The 27,266-nt window shown below is 46.9% G+C and overlaps 1 protein-coding gene across 1 annotated transcript; it reads right to left on the bottom strand.

The window, feature by feature from the left end:
• Positions 1–160: 160 nt before the first annotated feature.
• Positions 161–25,894, bottom strand: Rmnd1 (required for meiotic nuclear division 1 homolog). Its single transcript, XM_051206046.1, has 11 exons — positions 25,377–25,894; positions 19,868–19,976; positions 18,243–18,318; positions 16,576–16,615; positions 15,116–15,216; positions 13,888–13,994; positions 12,278–12,342; positions 10,789–10,865; positions 6,485–6,605; positions 831–947; positions 161–501 (listed from the first exon to the last, which is right to left on the bottom strand). The coding sequence occupies exons 1-11, from the start codon at positions 25,878–25,880 to the stop codon at positions 469–471; spliced, it is 1,350 nt and encodes a 449-aa protein (XP_051062003.1). The 5' UTR covers positions 25,881–25,894; the 3' UTR covers positions 161–468.
• Between the last annotated feature and the right edge of the window lie 1,372 nt (positions 25,895–27,266).

Raw genomic sequence — 27,266 nt, 5'->3', positions numbered from 1 at the left:
TTGGAGCACAAAGGGTTGTTGATAAGTGAAATCCAGTGTGCCTATCAACAAATACAGCCACTAAAACTGATGAAACATTGTACTTTTGAACTTTCTGTATGTTGACCCAAACAACATTCCTAATTTTTATTCAGGCAACAATGTATTTAAGAGCAGCAAAAGGTCATTAAACTGTTTTACTCTGAGGCAGTCCTGCTAAGTTCCAGTTGGCTTCGAACTCTGGGAAGTCCTCTGCCTCCCATGTGCACACCATCAGTCTGCTCTCAGCTGGGTTTCCTGTGCAGCACAGGCTAAGGCTAGCTGGGAACTCATCTTCAGGCTTCAGCTTTCAGAGTGCTGGGATTACAGGCTTCCGTCCCATGCCAGTGACGGTTGATTTAAACCAATAGTGAATGCTGATTTTTATTTTTTTTTTTGGTTGTAGAACTTGAATTAATCTCTTCCATTGATGCTCTCATTACCACAAGATCAGAAAAACATTCTTCCCAGCTCAAACATCACCTTAGGGGAAAAAAAGGGGGGGGGGGAGTTACTAATTTCATGGCAAAGCAACTGAATTTCATTTCCTAAGGGTTTTTATGGGGTTCACAAATCCTTGTGATTCTACATCATGTCAAGTGGACAGAATTAACAATCACAGCAGCTCAAGTGACTTTTCCAAGACTGCAGTGAGGGGTGTCCCTGTCTCACATGGCAAGCTGGGGTCTGAGGACAGGCAGTCAATCTGATGTTCGCTTGTGCATGATTAACTAGCATGCTTTCTGTAGGGCATGGGGCACACTCAGTGCATCTACAAACCAGGCCTTTGAGGCCACACTGCTGCTGCTGACCTCGATGGTAATGAGGATCACGATCATCCACTCCAGGCGGAGTGCCCTCTTCTCATTCAGGTGGTTCCGCATTAGGTCTGTTAACTCCATGCAGTGTTGAAGTTTTTCATTCATGACCTGTGAGAAAAGTCTTAAGAGTCATGCATTTTTATTTGAAGAGAATACAGACTTAGACATACATGGTCTAGCCACTTCTTGCTGCTTAGTCTTCAAAGACAACTAGCCATTAGCAAACTGTTCAGTGACTCAGTCTAGGCGGCGCAATTTTGTTTTTTACTGTGTGTTTCTGAATGTATGTGTGTGCAGGTAGGTGCCTTTGGGGGCCACAAGGGTCGAACCCACCAGGTGTGTGTTCAGCATTTGGGAGCTACACGGCGCTTGCATCTTCACTCCGGTACTGATCCAGAAAACACCCAATCACCAGGCCATCTCTGCAGGCTCCCATTATTTATTTTGTAACCTAGGGTGGCCTGCAGTCTTGCTCCAATCTCCCAGGGTCCCAGTATTCCACGAACCACCATGTTTGTTTGTATGCAGGGCTGGGGACTGAGGGCTTCATGCTTGATAGGCAAACACTACCAAATTAGTTCTAGTCCATGCTCCCTTTGTACTGCAGAAAAAACAACAAAACCCTGTTATGCTAAATCTCCTAAGACAAAGGTTTTAAACTTTAAAAAAAAAAAAAAAAAGTGTTCTGCATGTATGTCTGTGTGAGGGTTGTTGGATGCCCTGGGAACTGGAGTTAGAGTTGTGAGCTATCATGTTGGGTAGTGGGAACTGAATCCAGGTCCTCTGGAAGAACAGCCCGTGAGTGCTCTTAACCACTGAGCACCCTTTCCAACCTCTGATGGAAGGTTAAAATGCAGGGTTTCCTAGTACTCTGATAGGGAAGTTTGACTTTATTAAGCACAGCAGAGACTACTTTGGCACTTGGGCTACGCTTACTTCTACTTCAAGTTTGAGCATGTGTGCTGAGTACAAAGGTACCTTTCTACTGAAATAAGTAGTGCATGGAACCTGGAACTCACCACTAGAAGCCACTACTAGCTGAACTGGCAAAGGTTAGGACCGTTTGACCAAACTGGAGTGGGGTGTGGATGGGTGTCACACAAAATAGAATCTAATTTTAAAACCTGGGTGTCAGTACAAGGCACTTGCACACTACTGAGTACTTGTACATTTCTCTGAAGGCTGTAAAGGTGGGGAACATTATCGCAGGCACACGTTTGGCCGGTATGAGCTGAAGTCTGCGTCATACTCAGGGTTCTACACAGAACATGCAACTGCTTTACTAGTGAGGGACTACACACAAGTTCCCGACTGGTAGGCCCCCCTCGTAGTTTCTAATCATTAAGTGTCTAGGTAGGGTGGCACTCTATCTACTTCTGACTGCTTAGTCTTGGCTTCTAATGTGTTCATCTTGAAGCTTACTTCTCTTCAAACTGCTGGCAGACCTCCGTTTCAGCTGTGACCACAAGACGGAGATTATGTTTTCTTCCGACAATTGCTTACAAAAAAAAAAAAAAAAAAAAAAATCCCCCAAAACGATTTGAGCGTTGTTATCCTGTCCTGGGGACCAGAGAGGGCTCAGCAATAAGAGTGTTTATTGCTCCTGCAAAGGACAACCTCAGCTGTTCCCAGCACTCATGCCAGGCAGCTCACAAGGCCACTTGTAGGGTTTCTGACACCCTCTTCTGGACTCGAGGCACCTGGACGCAGATTGTAAAAGGCTCACAAAGGAAATATTAAGGAACTTTCCTGCAGAGAATGGTGGTGAATACCATTACATCTCAGTACCTGGGGCAAAGGCAGGAGATCTCTTGAGTTCAAGGCCATCATGGACAAGTTCCAGGCCAGCCAGAGGTATTTAGAGTCTGTCTTAAGTCTCCCGATAATTAAAATCCATTTTCTTAGTTCAAAGCTGGATTAACCCAAGCACTTGGCACAGGCCAAAGCAGTTTCAAAATCAGGAGAATATAATTCATTTCCTTTTGAAATCGAATCGCCTGCTTATGCTACAAATATAGTAGCAGATGTCACAGAGTTTACACGATAGTGGGGAATAACTGGGCGTAGGCAATGCCTACGCATGTCAGTGTGGAGGGCCTCAGGCAGCCAGGGAGACCTGTGAAGGGAAATGTGGCTGGAGGAAATGGCCACCAGAGTGGAGGTTAGGGAAACTGCTTGTGATTCAGGCAGCTCTGAGCCCATGGCTATTTCCTAATCAATTCCATTAAGCTCAAAGTGGGAACACAAGGGAGAGAAGCCTACAACTCGGTGGCAGTCATAATTATATCTTGCCATAAGGATTACATTCAAAAGTCTGCTCACAGATAGAGGCATTAAAAAAAAAAAAAAAGGAATATCGAAAACTTTTCTCATGATGCAGCTTCACCTAAAAAAACCATGAGGCTTATTTTCAAATTAATTTACATATCATACCCATCCTAAGCGGATTCTGACCCTATGTACCTACATTTTCACGGCCGGCTTACCGGCATCGCTTTGCAGGGTTACCCTACCTGCCAGCCACACTCCCAGTCTCGGGAATCGGTGCTGCACTCTTTTTTGGGGGGACAGGGTCTCACGTAGCCCAGGCTGGCTTCCAGCTCGCTATGGCCTAGAACTCTGGACCACCTGTCTCCGTAAGGGCTGGGATTACAGGTGTGCATCACCGCTCCAGACGGTGCTGGAGATGGAAGACGGTTCATGCAGCCGTACTAGGAAGTCCTTCACCAACTGAGCTCCAGCATCTGAAGGGCTTTGTCTGCACCCTGTAGGACACTTGCCTTTAATCTAGAATCTGATTCTCTAGATTTATTTATTTTACGCATATGAATGTGCCCCTTGGGTGTCTGGGAGTTCCTGATGGATATGTGGCACCGGGTGCTGTACTGTCTACATGTCCCTGACCTGGTGCACTAATGTTGCCTCCTCTTGGGGTATGGTGGGCCTTCTGACTTGTTTTATATAACAGAGAGAGCGCTGTAGAAGACACGAGTTGCCTGGGACTGTAATTAGGTGGTAAGGTACCGCCTCCTGTCTTGCTCACTCTAAGACTCTGACCATGCATGTGATAGTTAGCAGATGCTTTGTACAGATGCTCCTGTGACAAGGACCTGAGACTAGTCCAATAGCCTCAAGGGACCGAATCTAGACAGGAAGTGGATCCTTCCCAGCAGTCCTCAGCGATGCCTGCAGCCTCCAGAGAGGCCCTGACCCGTTAAACTAGGAGAAAGAGCTGTGTAAGCTGCTAGTTTTGGGGGAAACACTGCATAGCAGCATTTAGCCAAATCTGGGACTGGAGAGGCCTCATTTGCATAGAGCCTTAGCATCCCCTCACATCCCATCTTCAGCCTGTGCACTAGCCAGCCACCAGGAAAGTCATACTTCTCCTGTCTGTCTGTCCAGACAGCCCAGGGCGTCAAATGTCTCAGACATCTAGTTACCTAACTACCGAAACTCCAGAACCATTGAGTGTCTTTCTGAGCCTGCTAGGGTGTCCCTACTTTCCCGCAAAGGAACACCAAGATGAGTGACAAATTGTACATACCTTTGATGGGATTATTATGCAAAAGACAAGTGTCTGGGTTGGAGAAAAGGATATAGTCTAGAACTGTAGGGCATTTATTGTTTTGGGGAGGGTTTTTGAAATTATGTCATTTTACTTAATGGGACATAAGGCGACTGGGAAGTGATTAGAAGTAATAGTGAAAAGAGTGTAGATCAGGAAACAACAAAAGAAAATGGAAAGTTGAGACGCTGTTTGAGAAAATTTAAAAAAGGAACTTTGAGGCTGGTACGACGGCTCAGTGGGTAGAGGGGCTTGCTGCTAGGCCTGACAACCTAAGTTCAATCCCTAGAACCGCATGGTGGAAGGAAAGAACTGAGTCCTGATAGTTCCCTCTGGCTTCCTCAAGCGTATGGCAGCACCCCACCCACCCAGCAGCCGCCCCCTCCCCCAGAATAAACGTAAAATCAGCATTGGCCATTTGAAACAGACTCTAACCCTCGGCAGAAGTCAGTAGGTGGTGGCGAGGGAGATGTCGTCTCAGCTGATAAGATGCCTGTACTGCAAGCATGAAGGAACTGATTTCTGATCACTAGCACCAACATGAAAATCTGAGCGTAGGGCCTAGAGGACGGTTCGGCAGGTAAGGGCACTCGCCACTAACCCTGCCAACCTGAGTTCAAACACCGAAGTGTAGAGAGAGAGAGAGAGAGAGAAAGTTTCCTAATGCACATGCGCACTGGCATATATGCGCACACAGATAAGAAAATGTAACTGAAAAATAAAACGAGCACGGAAGCAAATGTCTGTAATCGCAGAGCCGGGGAGGAGGGAACAGGAGGATCCCTGAGGCTTTTGCGGGCCAGCCAGCCTTAATGAGCCAGTGACCTCCAGGGACAGTGAGTGTGAAGAGTACCGTGCAGGGGAGGAGAGCCGGTTTAACAGTGAGGAGGACTGGCTGTTCTTCCAGAAGACCCCAATTCAGAGTTTGGTTCCCGGCAACCACGCGGGGCGGCTTAGATCAAGGCTTCTATATATCCCTTGAATATACACACACCCATAGATGCACACAAATAAATAGATTTTTATAGACATAGACAGCCATAGAAGAAGACTGAAGTCACCCTCTAGCCTCTACAAACACGTGCACATCTACATGTGAATACACACATGAATACCAGCATGTATCATGCACATCACATGTAACACGGCAATGAAAAACTTGTTTAGCTACTAGGAAGGCTGAGGCAGAAGGATTCTCAAGTTCAAGGCCAGCCTGGACAACACAGTGAGATTTCCAGCTCAAGAACAAGGAAAACAGCCAGGCGTTGGTGGTGCAAGCCTTTAATTCCAGCACTCCGGAGGCAGAGGCAGGCAGATCTCTGTGAGTTTGAGGCCAGCCTGGTCTGCAGAGTGAGTTCCAGGACTGGCTCCAACACAATACAAAGAAACCTTGTCTTGAAAAACCAAACAAGCAAACAAACAAAAGAACAAGGAACAAGACAACCTGGAACTCTTAAAACTGAGCCTTTGACATAGAAAGCCAAGGAGTGGAGCCCAGTATGTGCTGGTTCACGTTTGTAATCTCAGGACTAGGGCTAAGGCAGAGGATGGCTGCGTTTCAGGACAGCCTGGCCTATAGTGTGATACTTTGTATCTAAAAACACCTTTTGTAACAATTCTGTATACTTTGTATCTTCAGGTGGTCCGGACTGAAACAGTATCTCTATAGTCTAGACTGGTTTTGAGTTCAAAAGCAATCCTCTTGCCTCAGTCTCCTAAGAAAAAGACTAAACTGGCTGCAAAGAAGAGAGGAGGAGATAGATAGTGGGAATCTAAGGAGACATGACCAAAAGTCAAATAGTACTTCTCCCAATGCAATTTTACATACTTAGTTGAAAATGTCAGTAATAAAACTGTAGCAGGGACTCTCTCTATCCTATCTGTTTCTGCTCCCTCCAGTTTTTCCAGACAGTTTCTCTGTGTAGCCCTGGCTGTCTTGGAACTCACTCTGTAGACCAGGATGGCCTTGAACTCAGAGATCCACCTGCCTCTGCCTCCTGAGTGCTGGGATTAAAGACCTGTGCCATGCCCATCTTGTATGTCTTTTTTTTTTCTCTCTCTCTCTCTTTAAAACACATACCTTAACTCTGCGAGCGATGCTGAGAAATTGGCAGGTCTTATCATAAAGCTCCTCCAGGTTTGCTCTGTCCCAGTAGAAGTCGGGAGTCATCAAGAAATCTGAACTCAGGTTTATACGATGCCTTAAATAAGAAAGTGCAGTTTACCTTTCTTATTTACGGTAAACGGTAAGTTAAAAGCCAGTTTCTACTATATTCTGTATTTTCATGGTACAATATGAGAGCAGTTTTAAGTGATGCTATTTGAAAAAATATTTGAGAAGTGCGCGGGATAATAGTCATCGTCTTTGGGTTGGTTTTAGTTATTTGGGATTGGGTGATGCTTACACTCGGGTTTATCTTTTAGACAGGAATAGGGAATGGTGGGTAAAGGTATGGTTTAGATGGGATATAAGTAGATTAGCCTATTTCCTTGAGAATTTGAGTTTGAATGAGATAGTATTTTACAGCTTACATTGTTATGCATTCCTATGTGGTAAGCTATGTAAAATTAAGTTTATATTTTGTTATATTGTGTTAAATGTTTCCACTTATAATATTTATGCACATTATTTTTTACCATATTCTATGTATGTATACTTTTCTTGTGTTCAAGACATTTTGTATATTGATACAATTTGGGATATTTATCTTGCTGCCCTTTATAGTTCTACCTCTTGTCTTGACACTTATACTCTACCTCTATTTTAGGGATTTACATGTAGGTATATGTAAATAGTTATATTGTTTAAGTATTTGTTCCTGCTTTACTCAGGAAAGTTTTAATCAGTCTTTTTAGCTAAGTTCCCGAGTATTATAGATTATCTTCACTCACATTTCCTGTACCTATGAGATTAGTCAGATATAGATGCTTAATCTTCAATCCTTCATAGACATGCAGAACATGGCATTTAAATGTTTTAATATTAGTACTCCTTTGACATGAGACACTGTTGCTCCTGACAGCACCGTGCATTTTCCCGAAAATATGTTGGACACTGTTGTTGCTCCTGCTGGAGTTCAATCTCGCCTCAGCTAATGGCCTGTTGGGCATAAAATTGCCCCCACCTTGACCACTGATTTGGACATGCAGTCCTATGTGCTTGCAGGAGACAAATATAGAAGACTGCTTGACCTTGCCAAGTCAGGGTAAGACAGCCATTCTATTTCCCTGCTGTTGTTGTGGTCTGTCAAGTTCTCTTGGCCTTAGCCAAATCTGGGTGTACCAACGTCGCTGTGAGACCTAGGGTGACTGTTCAGGTGGCTTGCTGTTTCTGTCCTTGCTGCACCGTTTTGGGAGTTGTCCATCCGCATTTCCTGTCTACTCTAGTATTGTTATTTTCCTTCTCAGGTCTTGATGAGGTTGAAGATTAAACTATCACAACTATTATTCTCTCTTCCTAGTTAGATATATTAGGTACTAGACTTACGTTTTCCAGCTTAGGACAACTCTATTGTAAACTCCATTATGCCCTCACCCTAGGACTAGATATGTAGGTCATTTTGTTCTCGATTTTCCTTTTCTTAGAGCACACTTGTTATTCACTGTTTTGTATATAGTTTTGTATTAAGCCTAAATCTTTTCTTTAGACTAAAAGGGGAATTGTAGTGAGGTAGTCCTTCTGTAGCACTGACCACGCCCATTGGGGGGTGGAGCGATGGGCGGAGGTGACCTGAGGAAGGAGGTCGGAGGGGGCCAGGAAGGCGCTCTCTTTCTGGCGTGACTCGGACAGGAGAGGATCGGGTTGAATTTCCTGGTGTTCATCTGTCTAGGTTGTAAGTTATTTCTCACTGAATAAACATCTATTCGGCCTATTTGTTTATCCTGACCCTTATTTACCGCAATACGCGCGCACACACACACACACACACACACACACACACACACACACACACACCCCTGCGCACCCTCTAAAGGAAAACCAGGAAGAAATAAAAAGGTAAGGATGGGTAAACCTCACTTGACTTGTTACTTGTGGTTTCCTCCTTCCTCTCACTCTGGCTCACTGGCCACCTTCAGGATCCCTCTCTATCCTTTAGTCATTGAGCAAACACAAGGCAGGCAGCCATATGCAGGGTCTCTTTCTTTTCAACAGGGCTACTATGTAGGCTAGCCTGGCCAGGAACTGACTATGTAGCTCAGGCTAGCTTGGCTGTGGGTAAGCCTTAGGCTCTAGTAAACTAAGGATATTAAGGGGGTGTGCTGCCACCCTTTAATTCAATGGCACTCTTTAAAGGGAATTCATGTTGCATAGTAAAACATAAGGAGCTGCTCATTCTTTAAGATACATGCTGGAGAAGAAAGCAGAAACACTGGTCAGCTTGTTTAGCCTACCAAACGCAAAACGCTTTACTGTCTGAAAACAGGACAGGCCTGTGCAGACTTTGATAGGTACATTTCTTCGTAAACAGACTTGCATGCGTGCACATATCAAGAGAAATATTTTTGCTATGCAAATGGAATAATACCACACACATAATTTTGCAACTTGTTTTTTTTTTGCTTTGTTTTTGTATTTTGAGACCAGATCTCACTGTTCCCTTGCCTGACCTGGAACTCACTGTGTACACCAGCCTGGTTCCCTTGCCTGACCTGGAACTCACTGTGTACACCAGCCTGGCAATGGAATGAAAGGCCAGGTGTAATGGTGCACACCTTTAATCCCAGCACTTGGGAGGCAGAGACTAGCGGGTCTGAATTCGAGGCTAGCCTGGTCTACAGAACAAGCTCCAGGATAGCCATGGTTACCCAGAGAAACCCTGTCTTGGAAAACAAAATTAATAAAATGAAATAAAGACAAGGTCTCATGTTAGTCTGCCCTGGCCTCAAAGTCCTTGACTATCAGCTTTTCCTGCAGTGCTGGGAGTCAAAGCCAGGCCCTTGTGCAAGCCTGGCAGACACTAACTGAGCCACAGCTGCAGCCCAAGACAGCTTTTTACCTAACATACTTACTACAACTCTTTTCACAGATCACTACATCTTTTTTTTTTTTTTTAAAGTTTTATTATTTATGTGCATGTGTATCTGCATGTGTACGAGGATGTCCTTGGAGGCCGGAAGAGGGTGAGAGGTCTCCTAGGGTGAGGGGGTGAGGGGCCCAAGTGGGTGTGCACTCTGATGTGGTGCTGGGAACCCGACTCTGGTCCTCTGGGAGAGCAACAAGATTCTCAGTTGTTTTCTGGTTGAGACAGGTTTTCTTTGCCTGGCTTTGGAACCTGTCCTGGATTTCACTCTGTAGAACAGGCTGGCCTCAAACTCACAGAGATCTATCTGACTGCTGGGATTCAAGGGGCACAACATCACTGCCTGTCGTCACTTTTTTTTTTTTTTTAACAAATTACTGATGTATTTGTTTATGGGGTAGGTGTGTGTGTGTGTGTGTGTGTGTGTGTGTGTGTGTTCATGTGATGGAAAGCATATAGAGGTCAGAGGACAGCTTTGTGCATTGCCTGTCTTTGCAAACTTTTACTTGGGTTTCTAGGATCAAGCTCAGGTTGCCAAGCTGGCATCAAGCAAATCACCAATGAGTCCCCCTGCTGGCTCATTACTTTCTTTGTAGTAACAGAAACACTTTTCGTTGCAAAGACTAAAACGGGGTAAGGAAAGTCAGGCTTTGTAGAAACTATTCTCAAATTAAATTTACTTAGTCCTAGCTTTTGAGTTTGGGCATTACAGTTTGTTTATCAGATTCTGCTTGTAATAGCTAGAGAATAGGGGGAAACAATCTCCCCTACTTGTCAGAGAGCACAAGGTCTGTGTGACTCTACTGTGGGATGCTCATAATGAATGATCCCAACAGAGCATCCCTGCAGTGTGAGAGACACAGGCATTGAAACCCTGGACCACTCTTCTGCGGGCTGGTCTAAGTGGCCGGGAAGACACTTCCGAGGAAACCATCTATAAGGAGCTTTGGATGCTCATCCCACGTGCAAAGGAGGAAACTGGATGGCATGCCCAGGAAGACTACTGCAACCAGGAGGCATTACTCCATAAAGACAGGAAGGCACCCGTTAGGAGACAGGTTCTTCCTCACCTGCACCATCGTACGGGGTCAGACACGGTAAACTAGAGTGAAACTTCCCGTGACAATGGCATTTAGTAAGTAAGTGCAAAACAGCATGCTCATGTTGTATGCAGTACCCTATTTTCCTGGGGCTCTTGTGACGTGTGCCATTTCAATGTATGAGTTTTTCTCTTCTGTATCCATCAGGGTTCCTGACAGTCCTGATTCAGCCTCCCTGCTTCCAATGGGGGAAGAGTTTTTCCTGCTTATATCTAGATGTTTTCTCTTAAAGGAGCGCCTTCATTTACAGGAGGACATTGTACCTGAGAGCAAAGAGCTCACCCATTTTCTGCATAACTTCTTTATGAGACAGCTTGACTTTCTTCCCAGCTTTTAATGCCTATTTGGAGGGAAAACAAAAATAAACAAACAAAAAAAAAACATACACATGGGTCTGTGTCTGTTGGGAGTGCATTTGTGGCTCCAATGAACCCCACTCAGAAAGAACTAAAAGCTGCACCTCTAACGAGCAGGTATACTCTTTTTCTTTGTTACTCTACATACATCACAGCAAACATCCACATTTTGGTCAAGATGACCATGCATAAATTTTGGTACCCTGGGTGTGTGGGGGGGGGTGGTACTCCTGGGAACAGTCAATCCATCAGACACGGGGGGAGGGGGCATCGCACATACGTCTTTCTAATCAGTGTTGGGTCTATGTAGCATGTTCTCAAGGGACACTTGGTTTTATATGAACAACTTAGATATCTAACTGTTGCCCAATGAAATGTGCTAACTCATATCAAGAGTTCGGCATTTTACACTGAGGCTTTTCACCCCTTCTGCTATAGTCCAGTTCCTGAACGGTGTCCCAGGAACTGTCTGTCAAGGCTTCATCCTCGGTGTGTTACTGGAAATTGTTTAAAGTCTTTAGAGGGGGAGCCTGGTGGGAAGCGGTTAGGCCACTGGTTACACGGCCTGGAAGGGGCTGCTGGGCCCTTGGTCCTTCTCCCCTCTCGCCGCTTCCTAGTGAGGGGAGCAGCTTGCCCCACCGGATGCTTCTTGGCATCAGGCACTGCCTCACCAAGGCCTAAAGCATTGCACCTGCCCTGCTACAACCTGAGATCCAAAATAACCCTTCCCTACTAAAATGCTGGTTGTCCCGGACGTGCGTTTGCCGTAAGAGACAGTTAATGTGTCCTTTTTAGTCTGCTGGGCGATGAACATTCCTTGTCTCTTGTTTTAAAGAGATTTGTTTTTATTTTATGTGTAAGAGCTTGCTGGCATGTATGCATCGCAAGTGGGCATTGGGTCTCCTGGAACCGGAGTTATAAGCAGCTGTGAGCCATCACGTGGGTGCTGGGAACCAAACCCAGGTCATCTGCAAGAGCAGCCAGTGTTCTTATAACCTCATATCCCTCTCTGTAGCCCGACCTGTTCCTTATCTCCTAACTGAGAAGTGGGGCCTCTTTCCCAAGAACAATTAATCGTATTGTTCTATTATAGTAAAAGCTGGGCAATTGCATTACCACGGGGCTACATACCCCACTGTTTTCCCTTCGTGGAGTGTCACCGAAAGCGCTGTCCAATCAGAGCAAAGTCATCTGCAGTCTTCAAGTCAAAAACCAACATGGAGTTCCTTATCCTGACTGCATCATTTTACGAGTAACTGAAAGTGTTTTTACGATACTTTCTGCAGCTTTTCTAGGTACCATTACTTTATACTCAAATGTGCATGTATGTTGAGCAATTAGGACTTTCCCCAAGAGGCCAATTCTTGACAAAAAAGCATGGAGTGGATATAATTACCTCTGGAATTGACTGAATAGACTCAATGAACTTGTCCAGTGCTGCTTCCCAAATAGCCAGTTTCACTGGGAAAAGAAGGAAGAGGGGCTTGGCTTTACCATCATGGTCACATCTACAGAGAATGCCTGCTGGCACGGAGCGTTTGTTGCCACTTCAGTAACTGTCTAAGAAGCAAATGTACAGCCGGGCATGGTGGTGCACACCTGTAACCCTAGCCCTAAGGAGTTAGTCTGACTTGGGCTATAAAAAAATGATGTTTTCACTTTCTAAGTATGACTCAGACATGAGAAGGGAATTTTACATGACATTTTATTTATTCAACTAATTATTTTATTTACTTAGTTTTGTTTTGTTTTTTGAGATAGTTTCCCTGGGTAGCCCTGGCTGTCCTTGAACTTGCTCTGTAGACCAGGCAGTCCTTGAACTCAGAGATTTGCATGCCTCTGCCTTCCCTGTTCAGGAATTAGAAGCATGTGCCACACCACTGGGCTCAATTAATGTTTTTAAAGATTTATTTATTATGTATACATGGCTGTATGAATACCTGAAGGCCAGAAGATGGCATCAGGTTTCATTATCAATGGTTGAGCCACCATGATGGTTGCTGGGAATTGAACTCAGGATCTCTGGAAGAGCAGCCAGTGCTCCTGATGAGCCATCTCTCCAGCCCCTCAATTATTTTTGAGACAGGGTCTCCCTACGTAACCCCAGCTAGCTTAGATCATGCTAAATAGACCAGGCTGACCTTGAACTCACAGAGATATATCTGAGTGCTCAGATTAAAGGCGCGTGCGTGCCAGTCTGGTCCAAGAATGGAATTTTCAATAATTTCAATGCAAAACAACAGAAAAAGCAAAGGCACTAAAACTTCAAAACAAAAGAAGCTAAAAGACAGCCGTAAAGGAAGGGAGGGGAGCGGACGTGAGCCTCCAGAGACTCCTGGCAGAACACAGGTGTGTATCTCCTATGCAGAGGTGCGGGTCACACCTAGCCCCTATGGGTGGTGCTGCAGATGAGGCAGGGGTGTGGCTTCCATGGCCTTTCCTATACTCCTCAGGGCCGTGAGCAAAGCACAGTAAGCCCAGAGGCTTCCCACGGGGCCTGCAGGCTGATACAGAATGAGATATGGAAACCCTTAGGGAGGGCCTACGGTTTCTCAGGGGCCGTGATCTCAGCTCAGCGCTGACTTGTTCCCCAGCCACACATGGCTGGGCAATCTCTGGATTAAAGGCTACCGAGTGAACCAGTCAGGGAGAAGAGAAAACAAAGGCAGTGCCAGAAATATGAGACACATTTCGGGGGAAATGACGCTTTATCAACACAATTAACAAGGGATGGGCCACCAGCGCACGGGATGTGCTATACGTTTTCTTTCAAAGAGAAGGCTGTACTGAGTGTTGCGAAAACACTATGACATCATTTCCAGACTTCCCCCTCCCTCTTGGTTTCTCCACTGTGTAACTCTGGCTGTCCTGGAACTCACTCTGCAGACAGACTCAGGTCTGTCTGCCTCTGCCCCGTGCTGGGATTCAAGGCGTGCGCCACCACCTAGCTTTCATTGTCCAGTGTTTAATGCAGACGTGTGATACGCCATCTGCAGCATAACTTACCCGAGAGGCAGAGAGCGTTGGAGAAAGCAAATTTTTCTAGAATGGAGTCATCTAAGTCCAGCTCTGAGTTTAACTTGATTTCCCCTCTGTGCAGTTTAGACTGTCCCCTGTGAAAGAAGACGACAGGAAGGTGTCCTTTGAATCTTTGTTTTCTTTTTTGAGACAGGGTTTCTCTGTGCAGCTTTGGAGCCTGTCTTGGAACTCGAACTGTAGACCAGGCTGGCCTCGAACTCACAGAGATCTGCCTGCCTCTGCCTCCCAAGTGCTGAGATTCAAGGTGTGCGCCACCAACGCATGGTTTGAATCTTAAAAGCAGCTGCGCTTCTGAAAATCTTGACTGTTTCTTTAGAAGCCACTGGACAACTGATGACATGTTATTTTAAATGTCCTCCTACCCTTTGATCCAAGTAATCCATCCTTAGGAATTAACCTACAAAAATAACCAGGGAAACTGGGGTGCCATGAACATTTTTCACTGTATTTTGGAGATACGGTGTCACTGTAGCCTAGGATAGCTCAAACTCATAGCAATGCTCCTGCCTCAGCTCCTAAGCGCTGGAATTATAGGACCGAGCTACCATAGCTAGTCAACAAACTGCTGGCCCACCACATGGGTGCTGGGAATTGAACCCAGGTCCTCTGGAAGAGCAGCCAGTGGTCTGAACCACTGAGTCTCCAGCCCCACAGTACATTTTTTTTACTGTCAAATGTTCACACTAGTAAAACATCAGTTTTAAAACAAAAAGACTCAATAGAAAGATATACTAGATTTGTCATTCCACAGAACAAAAGGGCTAGGCCTGAGCCTGTAGTCACAGCATGGAGGAGCTGGGGAGGGTCTGAAACCACAGTGAGAAAATGGGCTGGGCTGTAGCCTGCCTGCACAATTCCTCACCTGAGGACGCCTGCCAGGGGCGCACACCTCTCCTGGGTCACTCAGTGCACTTCTGCCTTAGTCAAACTCAATTGAAAAGCAAGCAAGCAAACAAACAAACAAAAAGCATGCATTTGCCTAGAACTTAAACCCTTCCTGCAAAAAAAATTCTGCTGCATTTATCCTGCCCGCATTAATTTAGGTTGAGAACAGGAGAATTTAAATACAGGTCCCGTTCTTTGGTGTGGGCGCGGACTGGGCCCAGTGAGTAGCTTAAGAATCTCCATACACTCAGAGCGATCCCCTCCTCCAAGCTTCCCCGCCCTCTTCGCCAATGGGCTGAGATGGGCTTACTCTGTTTTCATGTAGTTCAGCTCTTCGTTCTCCCAGTAAACCAGAGCCACTTCGTAGGGCTGGGTTTCGTGTCTCTCCAGAACTTGCATCACGTGCTTCACCTGGGAAACGACAGTCACATCGATTCTCTACGCACCACATGGGTTTGTTCATCTGCTCATGGCGGCTTTCGCCACTGTAGCGGCAAGTTTTCTGAGTCTTAGTGTCTGAGGAAAAGGCAAGCTCACTGTGGCAGTAAACTAAGCAAATGGCATGTTCCTTTATGTTGACGTTTGGAAAGTACAGATGAATATAAAAAAAAGAAAGTAAAAATTACCGTTATCCAGCATCCAAAGAAAATCACTACTAACATTATAGTTGGTATTTGCTAAGTCCCCGCCCCCCAAAAAAAAAGCTTGGACAGGCAAATGACATGTAAAAATTAAAGCAGCAGGGGCTGGAGAGGTGGCTTAGCAGTTAAGGGCATTTGTTGCAGAGGATGTGGACTCAGTTCTCAGCACCCACATGGTGGCTCACAACGGCCTGCTAATCCAGTTCCAGGGGATCTGATGCTCTCTTCTGACTCGCCCAGACACCCAGCACTTACATGGTATGTGTGTGTGTGTGCGTGCACACACACACACACACACACACACGCAGGCAAAACACTCACGCACATAAGATACATTTTTTTAAAAAAAAAGCTACATCATCTCTTCCAGCCGTGAGGTATTTCTTGAAGAACTGCTAAGAGCTGCGGCTCTATGGCAGAGGCTTGGCTTGCTGGAAGCCTGACTATTGCCCCCGCCCTGCAAAGATGGGAATAAGGGGAAGGAGAGACAGACACCCATGCCTACAAGTCTGCTAAGTGTTCCAAACTGCTCTCCAAAATAGCTTGTCCTTTTAGGATCCGAATATTCATGCGTGCTCATAAAAGCAAGGCCTCAGACTCACAGAGATCCTCCTGCCTCTGCCTCCCGAGTGCTGGGATTACAGGAGTGTGCCACCAACACCCACCCTTTATTTTTTTTAAGACAGTTTCTTTCACGTAGCTAAGAGATGGGCCTTGCCCTGCCCACCCTTTGGCCAGCCTTCACTTCCCAAGCATGGGCCACTGATGCCAGAGTTTTCTTTTCTCTTTCCTTTTTGGTGTCAGGTTTCCTGGCTCTCCCTCACCTACCCCCACCTCCTGGTGAGTTCTGGGATGACAGGCACGTACATGGCTTACAGTGTACTTGACCAAGCACCCACAGCATACTGATTGTGCTTATAAGCTATCGTTTTAATTCAACTGTATCGGGCGTAGAAAATGCAAGAATCACGGAAAATCATCACATTTTGGAAGATGAAAGGGACAGATAAATACTGTGTGACCCACGGAAAAGCAGCCGTGGATTAGGGCCGGGTCCCTCCAGGCTTCAGACTGCTGAGTACAGTGACAATATCCTCAGAAAACCCGACTTCTGCTTCATTGTACTTACAGTTTTGTCTTTTACGTTCCAGAACACAGTCGCTCCTTCCCTGATTCAAGGAATGGGAGAGTCAACCTCGGCAAAGGGAGAACACGTCCTTTTGAGATTTATGTTTTATTTTGCCCCCACGGATGTGTACACTGTGTGGAGTGCCTGGTGCCCCCACAGAGGTCACCTGATCCCTTGGAACTGGAGTTCCAGACGGTTTTGAGCGGATGTGCTGAGAATTGAACCCGGGTCCTCTGCAAGGACAGCAAGTGATTTTAACCGCTGAGCCATTTCTCTGGCCCCCGAGAAAACATTTCTCCAGAGACACCAAAAGCCACATTTAGGCAGCCTCTAGAACAGTGGTCCTCAACCTTCCTAATGCTTCGACTCTTTAGTATAGTTCCTCATGTTATGATGACCCCGTTCACTTCTACTTCATAACTAATTGCACTACGGTTATGAATCACAACGTAAGTATCTGTGTTTTCTGACTGACTGAGGTGACCAATGTGAAAGGTTGACCCAAGGGGACCAAGACCCACATGTTGAGACCCACTGTTCTAGGACACAGAGAATGAAGGAAGTAGTTGCTTGATGCGTAAGACTGGCTTGCTCCAGTATCTGGAACTACAGACATGAGATGAGCCACCATGTATGACAGTTTAGCCTTTTTATTATTAGCCCAGGTTAGCCTCAAAGACACAGTGATCCTCCTGCCTTAGCCTCTAGGCTGCTGGGATGATGGGACTTAGCTTACACTCTTTTGGATGTCCATCTCTCTGTTCTGCCACTTACTTGTCCCCAGACTACAGGTTATTCCCCAAATGCACCTGACCCTTCTGGGGCTGTAAAATGGAACAGCGGGCTATTCCACACAGCTGCTACTGCTGCCGCCCAGTCTAATCCTTAAAAGGGCAAGACTGGGTGACGAGGTTCTCTCTCTTCGGTATCGTCAAGGCAGGCTAAAATCTCAGTTGAAAGGCTACAGAAGGTAAGGGAAGGACAGCACGTGTGAAGTCTCATAAGGACAGTGACATGGCTGCTTGACCCTATTTCCACCGCCAGCGAAAGACACATCAGGCAACGATGATTTACTTGTATCAAACATTTTCATTTTAGCTGGGTGGTGGTGGCTCACACCCTTAATCCCAGCACTTGGGAAGCAGAGGCAGGAGGATCTCCGTGAGTTCAGTACCAGAGTGAGTTCCTGAACAGCCAGAGATACACAGAGAAACCCTGTCTTTAAAAGATTTTTTTTTTTTTTTTTTTTTTATTTTATAAGTTGATCTACCAGGGGCTGGAGAGAGAGAGTTCAGTGGTTAAGAGAACGTATTGCTCTTCCAGAGGACTGACGTTCCATCCCAGCACCCATATATGAATTTGCAACCATCTGTAACTCCCGTACCAGGGGATCTAATACTCTTTTAGCTTCCTCGAGCAGGCATGCATATGGTATTTGTGTAGGCAAAAAAACGCATACACGCAAAATAAGATGAGCACATATTTAGAAAAGGATGACCTGCCAGGAGATTCATAACCCTGACAAACTCTCCAAGATGAAGTCGAGAGTCGGATGGCAGAGTCAAACCCCAAATGCACAGGAAGATCCCAGGACAGGCGCACCCACCCTAGAGGCTCCAGTCATCTGGGTGCAGCCATCTTCCCAAAGCCAGGCCATCCTGCCTTACCTGAACAAGAATATTGTCCCGGGGTCGCCTTCTTTTGCGGCATTCTCCACACCCATCACCAAAATATTGGCTGCATCTGGGATTTAAAAGGGCAGTCAAGGCTGTGTGGAGAGGTGACATAGACGGCTGAGAACCATCACGTTTTAATCTGTTCTTAGATCACTTCATGACCCAGAATGCTCCACAGCACAATCAACTTCCGACTGAAGACGGGTTTTAAGAGTTGCAAATGGGCAGTGGCATACGCTCTTGCTCCCAGCCCGAGAAGGCAGAGGCAGGCGGAACTCTGAGTTTGAGGCCAGACAGGTTTACAGAGCTACACAGAGAAACCCTGTCTTAAAAAACAAAATAAAACCCCGCAAACCCAACAAAACCAAAATAGGGGCTGGAGAGACTACTCGGTGGCCAAGCATGTTTGCTCTTCTTGCAGAGGACCCGAGTTCTGTCCCCAAAACCCCATAACCACCTGTAACTCCAGCTCTAAGTGACCACATGCCTTCTTCTGGCATGTACATGCGTATGCACACAGAGACACATAATACAGGTAAAAATGACTCTTAGAGGGTGGCGAGGTGGCTCAGAGGTTTAGTGTATAGCTGTTCTTCCAGAGGTCCTGGGTTCAATTCTGAGCACCTACGCAGTGGCTCACAACCATCTGTAGCCTGTTTCAGGGCATCCAACACCCTCTCCGGACTCTGTAGGTACCAGGCACGCACACGATGCACAGATACCCATACAAGCAAAACACCCATACAAATAACAGACACTTGCTTTAGAAAAACAAAGTCTTAAAAAAAGAGAGGAAGTTAAGATAGTATGTTCCCAGGAAATTCTACGACACTGTTACTAGTTTGTAGTTATGTACAGTTCCTTCTTTTCTAATTTTTGTGTGTTTGAGACCATGTCTAGCCATAACCCAGCATGGCTTCCCACTTGGTTTTCCTCGGCCTCTCAAGCGTTGACATTAGACAAACAAGTTCCCTCTAACGTCGCTGTTCTCAGAGCTGCACGGTTCCTTCCTGGTAGGATTTTGGCAGGTGTCCTGGACAGAGCTTTGTTCTTTTTCTTCACCCCCCTCCCCCAAACTGGGTTTCTCTATGTAGTTCTAGTGATCCTGGAACTCACTCTGTAGACCAGGCTGGCCTCGAACTCAGGGATCTGCCTGCCCCGCCCCTGCTGGCTAAGACAGCTGTTGAATGAGCCACGGCAGGTGGTGGTTTGGCGGAGTGTTAAAGGATTGGCCCAGGTCACCGTAGGAGGTGCTGCAGCTTTTAGAAGGGAGGCCTGCTGGAAGGAGGGCGGGTCACTGGGCGTGCCCCCTGAAAAGGATGCTCATCACAGTGTGGGGCGGCTTCCCCTGCCACACTTCACCAGGACACACATCCGGCCTCAACCAAGACACCCCCCCCCCCCAATCAACGGGCTCCTCAGAACGGGAGCTAACATCAGCCGTTCTGGTTTAGCTTTAAATTCACCACAGTCATTTACTACTAGGACGAGAAGCTAACACACGCATGCGCCCATCTTCTCAAATGACAGTGATCCAATGGGACATGGAATGGGAACACACGCGCCCTTGAATCTGACACCCCAGCATACTGGGCCCTGGGTTAGGGCGGCGGTACCTCGAGGCAGGCTTGTCACTTCCACATAGCCACAGGAGACCAGCTCTTGAGACAAGCTCCCGAGGTGATACTCATCCGCGGTCGCAAACGCTGTGCACTGCATCAGGGCCTGTGTAGGGGATGAGGACAGGACTAAGGTGAGCAAAGGGATCAAGCACCTGCCTGCAATGGTAGCTGGGGTCCGCTAGGGAACTCTACCCTGCAAAACCGGCGTGTGAGAGTGTGCTTGGGGAGCCTCAGAGGTGCACACGGAGTTACACGGAGGCAAGTTTCCGCTCCAGGTAGCAAAGACTCAGCTAGCCAAAGAAACCAGACAGGGCATGCTTGAGAGTGAAGCCACACGCACCAGTGGCAGGACCAGACACAGACTGAGACGCATCACATGGGGGGAACCAGACTGGAAGACATTTCAACTTTCCAGCGCTGAGAGTCTATGGTTTCTTCCATATCGGCGTTGGCAGCCAACGTCATTTTACTGTCATTAGCCTTGTACCAGAAGGGATCTTTCAGGCCACAAAAGATCCGAGCATGCGCTCTGGTTTGCAGTACAGGACACAGCATAGAACTACTCAGTCATACCGTGTGCTTAGCACACACCGCAAGCGCTCAGTAAGTACCTTTTCAGACAGCAAGGGGCATGACGGCTACCAGTTCATTTAGATGTTCTCATATCAATTTGGTTGGCTCACACCAGCTTTTTGGATTCGTGATTATTAATTTATGTGTATGTGTGTGTACCTGAGTGAGTTTTTTTTTGTGCACCACGTGTGTGCGGGTCCCTGTGGAGGACAGAGGGTGTAGGATGGTCGCCTGGGGCTGCAGTCGTAGGTAGTTGTGAGCCACTTGACATAGAGTCTGGGGACCGAACCTTGGTCCTCTGCTATAGCAGAGAGCACTATTAGTTGCTGAGCCATCTCTCCAGCATCCAAACCAGCTTTTCAGATAAATTACACGAGGTGAGGATGGGCATGCCAAGCATGTACGGGGTTTTGATCCCCAGCACCACAGACCAAATCAACCAGGAAATAGTACAAAACATTACTCCTAAGGACAGATGTTACACAGCTTTTCTGGCATACACGTCTTGTTTATATAGGCATTGCGTATCGGTCGCTGTGCATTAAAATAATTTACTAGGGATATGGTCAAAAGTCTGAAAGCTTTCAGCTTCAGAAATGATGTCACAGAGACAAAAGAAAAGATTTCAGACATAAGAGTTTGGGGTAAATATATTACATTAATAAGATGCTGACTTCATAGGGCTGTTGATAAACTGCTCAGACCTGGTCAGAATTTACTAGAGCAGCTTGTCACTCTGTCTCCTAGCCTATGTCAGCTCTCCCCCACGCGCTGGTGTTCCCAGTATGAAAGCCGGTGGGGAGCTGTTAAGAGCTGTTTTATCCTTCCCATTCTACCTACGGCAACTTCTCAAGGACCAGGTTCAGCCAGCTCCCCCCTTCCTGGCTCTTTACCGTCTGCCCTGTTTACCAGGTAGCAAAGGCATCAGTGAAGGGGGAGGTCAAACTGCGGAGATCACCGCACAAGTAACCCACTGGAAGCGACTGAGCCAGGGGGGCTAGAGGTGGCTCAGCAGCTACCAGCACCGTTGCTTGCAGAGGACCCGGGTTTGATTCCTGGCACCCGCGCACGGCGCTCACAACTGTCTGTAACTCCAGAAGAAACCGTATCAGATTAGCTGCGACTAGTGGGAAATGTGGGGTAAACAGCACCCTCCTATTGCAGGCAACTGATAAGCTAGATCCCACAGTCACGCACGAAAGACACGTGACGTGGGGACATCCATGGGTGAGGGGAGCCAAAGGGCCGGGTTTGCAGCAGGCCGGCATGCGCTTATGGATATGAGGGGCTCCCCAGAGTCCGGGAGCGATTTGAGCAGAGGGTTAAGATGGTTGAAGGTGGGGTCCTCCAGGATACAGCAGGCAGCCTCCTCTGTGGTAGAATCTTGTTTTCTGGTGTGTGACTTCTGTCTATGCCGCATTTGTTTAGCTCTGTGAAGCTGGGATTCTTTGTCTAAAAACACCCGATGGTCCTAATAAAGAGCTGGACGGCCAATAGCGAGGCAGGAGCAAAGGTAGGCGGGGCTGGCAGGCAGGGAGGAGAGAGGAGGAAACGGAGGACATCAGCGACTCAGTATGCCACAGGGGAAGAGGTAAAGACAGGTCTACAGAAAAGCAGAGGAAAAAGCCCAGAGGCAAAACGTAGTTGGGAAAAATTTACGATAAGAAAAGCTGGCTAAACAAGCCAAGCTTAGGCCCGGCATTCATAACTAAAGCCTCCGTGTGCTCTCACTTGGGAGCTGGGTGGTGGGCCCCTCAAACAGGCCAGAGAGTAAAAAAGAGCAAGTCTTGGCGCTTCACTCCTGACAGTGAGACCTGTAGCATTTCCGGAAGCCTGCTGGGCAGGATCAGGGCAGCAGGGTGGGTGTCTAAACAATTTCTGGGACTGCAGCTGGTCACAGGCTTGGCTTGGGCTGCAGAGCAGAGGCATAGAAAGGCGATGGACGGAAGGGAGGAAAGCCAGGAGAGGCTGGGGCTGTGGCTGCCCGGCTGGGAGAAAGCAGGTCAGGGAGAGGCGACTGGAAACTTAGCAAGCACACAGCCATGCATCTGCAGCTGACTCAAGTTGTGTGTCTTTCTTCCTCTTTTCTCTCCCCCCCCCCTTTGGAGACAAGATCTCTCTATGTAGCCCTGGAACTCTATGTAGACCAGGCTGGCCCCAAACTCCAAGATTTTCCTGCCTCTACTTCCTGAGTGCAGGGAGCTAAAGGTTTACACCACACCCAGCCCAGCCACCCAGTTGTTCTTTTTCTTTTTTCTGTTTTTTCTTTTTTTTTTTTTTTTTTTTTTTTTTTTTTTTTTTTTTTTGAGACAGGGTTCCTGTGTGTAACAGATCTGAGTGTCCTGAAACTTGCTTTGTAGATCAGGCTGGCTTCGAACTCACGGAGATCCGCCTGCTTCTGCCTCCCGAGTACTGGGATAACAGGTGTGTGTTACCACGACCTGTCATTACTTCAGAAGTTTTACAGACTCTCTCTGATAATCTTGTTTTGGTGTTAGTTAAATTTACGTATGTTGAAGCATGTTTCAGGTTTTGGGATGGAAACTTTTTCCTAAACACCAAAGCCGCCAAGAACAGTTATTGGATTAGTTCTCACACGCACCTTTCTATTTTAAGAAGTAAAACAAGACAGACAAACCCAATCTATTTGAATACACGTTGTTTTGCTTCTTTGGCTATGGCCGACCCACGGTCCAGCAGATGGAGCTAGCGATCTAGGTGATTCCTGTTTCGAGAGCATCACTGGCTCAGCATGGCAGTGAGCAATGGCAACGGACTTCTATCTCACTGATGCTGGGACAGATGAAACTTGCATTTGGCCTTCGTCCTCAGCTCCCAGTAGAGCTGGAGCCAGTGTAATTCCCTAGTGATATGGACACTTGGGTCTCTGCCTTCCTGTTCCTGGCACTCATCCTATATCCCCTGGAATGTTTAGCGTGAAAGGAATACCCGTTTACTCTCCCGAGGTAACTCTTGGGCTGTTGGGTGGGTCCAGGAAAGCGCCTGGATGCTGGGAATACGAAGAAGTCTGACCCAAAGCTTGCAACCTTCAGCTCCACCCCTCTGGAGGTAGGAAATAAGGCTGGAGGGTGACAGACCACCCTAGGGCTCTGCAGACTCTTCTGTCCGTTACAGTCTGCGTAGAGGCAGCTCAGTGGAGTGGAACAGGGATATAAGATACACGCAAGTCCTCTCACCACCTAGGGATTAGGCACACACACCCTGCCACAGCTTTTCTCTTTCGTTTTAGAGACAAGGTCTTGCCATTTAGCCTTGGCTGGGTGGTGACGGAATAAAAAAGTGGCGAGAGACAGAAAGACACCATGCAACAGAGTTCAAGCAGAGGGGGTTTTTATTAGGGGAAAGGGGTCGTGAAAATGGGAAAGGGGAGGGGAGGCAGGAGCAGCTGGAGAGAGGACAGAGAGGCAGAGGGGTGTGGGGGGGAAGGGACAGACGGAGGAAAGGGGCGGATGGGAGGCGGGCAGGGCCCTTTAGAAAGGGAACATAGTGAATGTGCTCGGGTGGTGCTCTTAGTGGCTGCAGCTGAGGGTGTGTCCTGTCAGGACCCCAAAGGGAGGCCAGTGCAGATGCCTGAATACTAACAGGCAGGAAACTGCTATATACACCAGGCCGGACTTGAACTCAGAGATCTGCCTGCCTTAGTCTCCTGAGTTCTGGGATTAAAGACATGGCCTCAGCTTGCACTTCTTTTTTGGCTGGCTTCAAATTTGATCCTCTTGTCTCAGCCTTCTGAATGGGCCTTGGGGTCCTACCATGCCTGACAAAGTTAACCTTTTCGAAATCTGACAGCAGGGCAGTAGAAACAAGCCCCATCTAAATTAAACACCCAGGGACCACCCTCTCAAGGTTGCAGACAGACGTTCTGACTGTTCTGGTAGACTCAAGAAGCCCAGCCAAGACTTAAACACGTGCATGCTTTTCTCTGCAAACAGGATCTTGCTAAACCATCCAGGCTGGCCTGATTCCTAGGTTCAGATAATCCAGCTGTTTCAGCCTCCTCAGCTGGATCTACTATGGGCGAGTGCACCACGGTGCACAACCCTACAGACCTCTCTGCCTGTTTTTTTCAATTTAGTACACATTTAAATACAAGATATCATTTAAATTAAGGTATCATTCAAAGCCGGGCACTGGTGGTACACGTCTTTAGTCTCAGCCCTCAGGAGGCAGAGGCAGGTGAATCTCTGTGAGTTCCAGGCCAGCCTGGTCTATAGAGTGAGTTCCAGGACCGGCTCCAAAGCAATACAGAGAAACCAAAAAATAAAAACAACACAAAACAAAACAAAAGTCATTCAAGATACAAAGTTAACAAAGGCCTTGACTCAACTTTTTTAAAGCTTGGAGGACAAATGCAAACTACATCTGAAAAAAAAAAAAAAAAAAAAAAGAAAATCCCTGAAATCCCTTAACAGTGAATAAAAATCAAAACAAAAAAAGTCTTGAACTTAGAGCAAAACCTCTCACTGCTTCCGTTCTGCCTTGCAGGGTCTTTTTTTTTTTTTTTTTTTTTTTTTCATCATCCTTGAGCAGTCACCACAGGCCAGTAACAAACATTTGCTGGCTGCCAGTTAGCGCTTTTTAATTTCCCCATGCATTTCTGGTTCAATTCTTACATGCAGCAGCAGCGGTGGTGGCCAAACCAGGTTGCATCCCTGGCTAGACTGGACGGAAGCTCCTTTTCTAGTTCTCTCTGCCCTAACTTGCCCTCCTGAACCAACTGAGGCCTTTTTGGTGCCACGCTTGACATGGGCGACTAACTCTTGCAAGTTAGGCTGTAAAGGTCTCGTAGAGAATTCTAAGCTGGTTGCCCAGTTCTCCTAAGTTAGCACAGAGGTTATGGTGCAACACACACTGGTTCAGAGGGCACGCAAGGGCAGATGCACTCAAGGGCCACAGAACTAGGCTTTACCTCATTCACAGACAGGTCCGGAAGGTTGGTCCTGGAAGGCTGGCGGGTCCGCGATGCCTTCAGGGGCCTCTTGATCTGTGGAACGTCTTGTTTTGGGACAAGTGTTTCAGTCGATACAGAGTGATGCCTTTTTACTGTTGTTATAAACCACTGAGCACACGAGAGATTTGGCTTGTGGGTCACGTTCCTGGCAGTCCCAAAGGGGTGCGTGGTTGGCAGGCGAGCTTTTCCATCCCAACAATGGACAGCTTTTAACGGAAAGGGTCTGCTTGCGCTTGATATCACCTTGCCCATTTCCAGGCTCTTTGGCTTATTCAGGCTGTCAGCTGTTGTTCGAGGAAAGACTGAGTCTAAACGCTGCTGTACCTTCAGGCTGTTGCGGCATCCTGTACTTTCAGATTCTGCTAGTGGTTTTAGCTGAAGCCAAGAAAGTCTCTTGCACTGGCGCGCCTTTGATGACGCGCTGGGTAAAGAGGCCAGGGTTTGGAGAACTCTGGCTGGCATGACCGCATCTCAGGCTGAAATCAGAAGAATCAAAAAGTCAGGCTGGGTTTTAAAAATATGTTTAAAATATACATACATTTATTTCCTTAGGAAACATATTTGTGGGCTGCAGCAGCAGCTTAGCAGTTAAGAACATGTGCTCTTTCAAAAAAACTTATTTTTATGTGCATTGGTGTTTTACCTACATGTGTGGCTGTGTGAGGATTGTTGGAGCCCTTGGTACTGGAGCCACAGATAGATGTGAGCTGCCATGTGGGTGCTGGGAATGGGATCTGGGTCCTCTGGAAGAGCAGCCAGTGCTTTTCATCGCAGAGCCATCCTGCCAGCCCGGGACACGTGTTTTTTTCTGTTTGTCTTCCGAGACGGAGACTCACACCATGCAGTCCTGGCTGACCTGGAGCTCACTATGTAGACCAGACCCTCCTCAGAGGATTAAAGATCTGCTGGCCTCTGCCTCCTGAGTGCTATGTCAGGCCCAGCACTTGGTCCTTGCAGAGGACACAGGTTCAATTTCCAGCACCTATATGGTGGCTGACGACTGTCTATTCTGCCCTCTTCTGACGTGTGTGAGGTGCACAAACATACATGTGTGCAAAATACTCATGAAAATTATAAAACAGAAGTATAACCTAATCATTCGTACATACTATATGGCTAAGGCCATAGTTTGGTGGTAGAGTACTTATTCAGGATAAGCAAAGCCCTGGTTTACTCAGCCATGCAACACACACACACACACACACACACACACACACACTTTGTTTCCATTTAGTCGTGATTTGGCCTTTTTCTGGAAGATTATTAAATTATAAATGTACCATCAATAACAAAGATGTTAAAAGAGAAAAAGGTATGGAACCTTTCCATCATTTTGGAGGCAGAGGCAGGTGAGTTCAAGGCTAGCCTGCTCTACATAGTGAATTCCAAGCCAATGAGGAAACCCTTTCTTAAAAACTAAACCAAACAAACAAACAAACAAACAAAAGCCTCAAACAAAACCAACACACACACATGAGTACACATACCAACCTGAACTTACACATTCCTTTACTCAACATTCATAATCCATACAAAACTAGTTGGGAGGTTGATGATCTCTATGAGTCTGAGGCCAGCCTGGTCTACAGAGTGAGTTCCAGGACAGCCACAGTTGTTACACAGAGAAACCATGTCTGGAAAGACCAAAAACCACACCACACCAAACCAACCAACCAAACAACCAAAAAACATCAACTAGCGGAGGCCACAGGTGCATCCAGGGCCAAGCACCCCTGCCGTCACATTCTGGCCTTTGGAGAAGGCGGGTAATGTTTTCCTTTTCATCTCAAGGTATATTAGACAGACAAGCACACACACAGCCTGAAGGAAATGGGCCGTTATGTGAGA

The sequence above is a fragment of the Phodopus roborovskii genome, unplaced genomic scaffold, assembly GCF_943737965.1.
Source record: "Phodopus roborovskii unplaced genomic scaffold, PHOROB, whole genome shotgun sequence".
Lineage (NCBI taxonomy): Eukaryota > Metazoa > Chordata > Mammalia > Rodentia > Cricetidae > Phodopus > Phodopus roborovskii.
Note: the sequence above shows the minus strand (reverse complement) of the source record. Positions and strands in the feature narration are given on the sequence as shown.

Bases quoted from the DNA above. Each gene is read 5' to 3' on its own strand.
- Rmnd1 (XM_051206046.1), bottom strand. From the start codon at position 25,880: ATGCCAGCCAGAGTTCTCCAAACCCTGGCCTCTTTACCCAGCGCGTCA. The intron at 18,319-19,867 runs GTACCGCCGCCC...TTTAAATCCCAG, and splicing joins AGTGACAAGCCTGCCTCGAG to ATGCAGCCAATATTTTGGTG. The intron at 16,616-18,242 runs GTAAGGCAGGAT...TCCTTGAATCAG, and splicing joins GGGACAATATTCTTGTTCAG to GGAAGGAGCGACTGTGTTCT.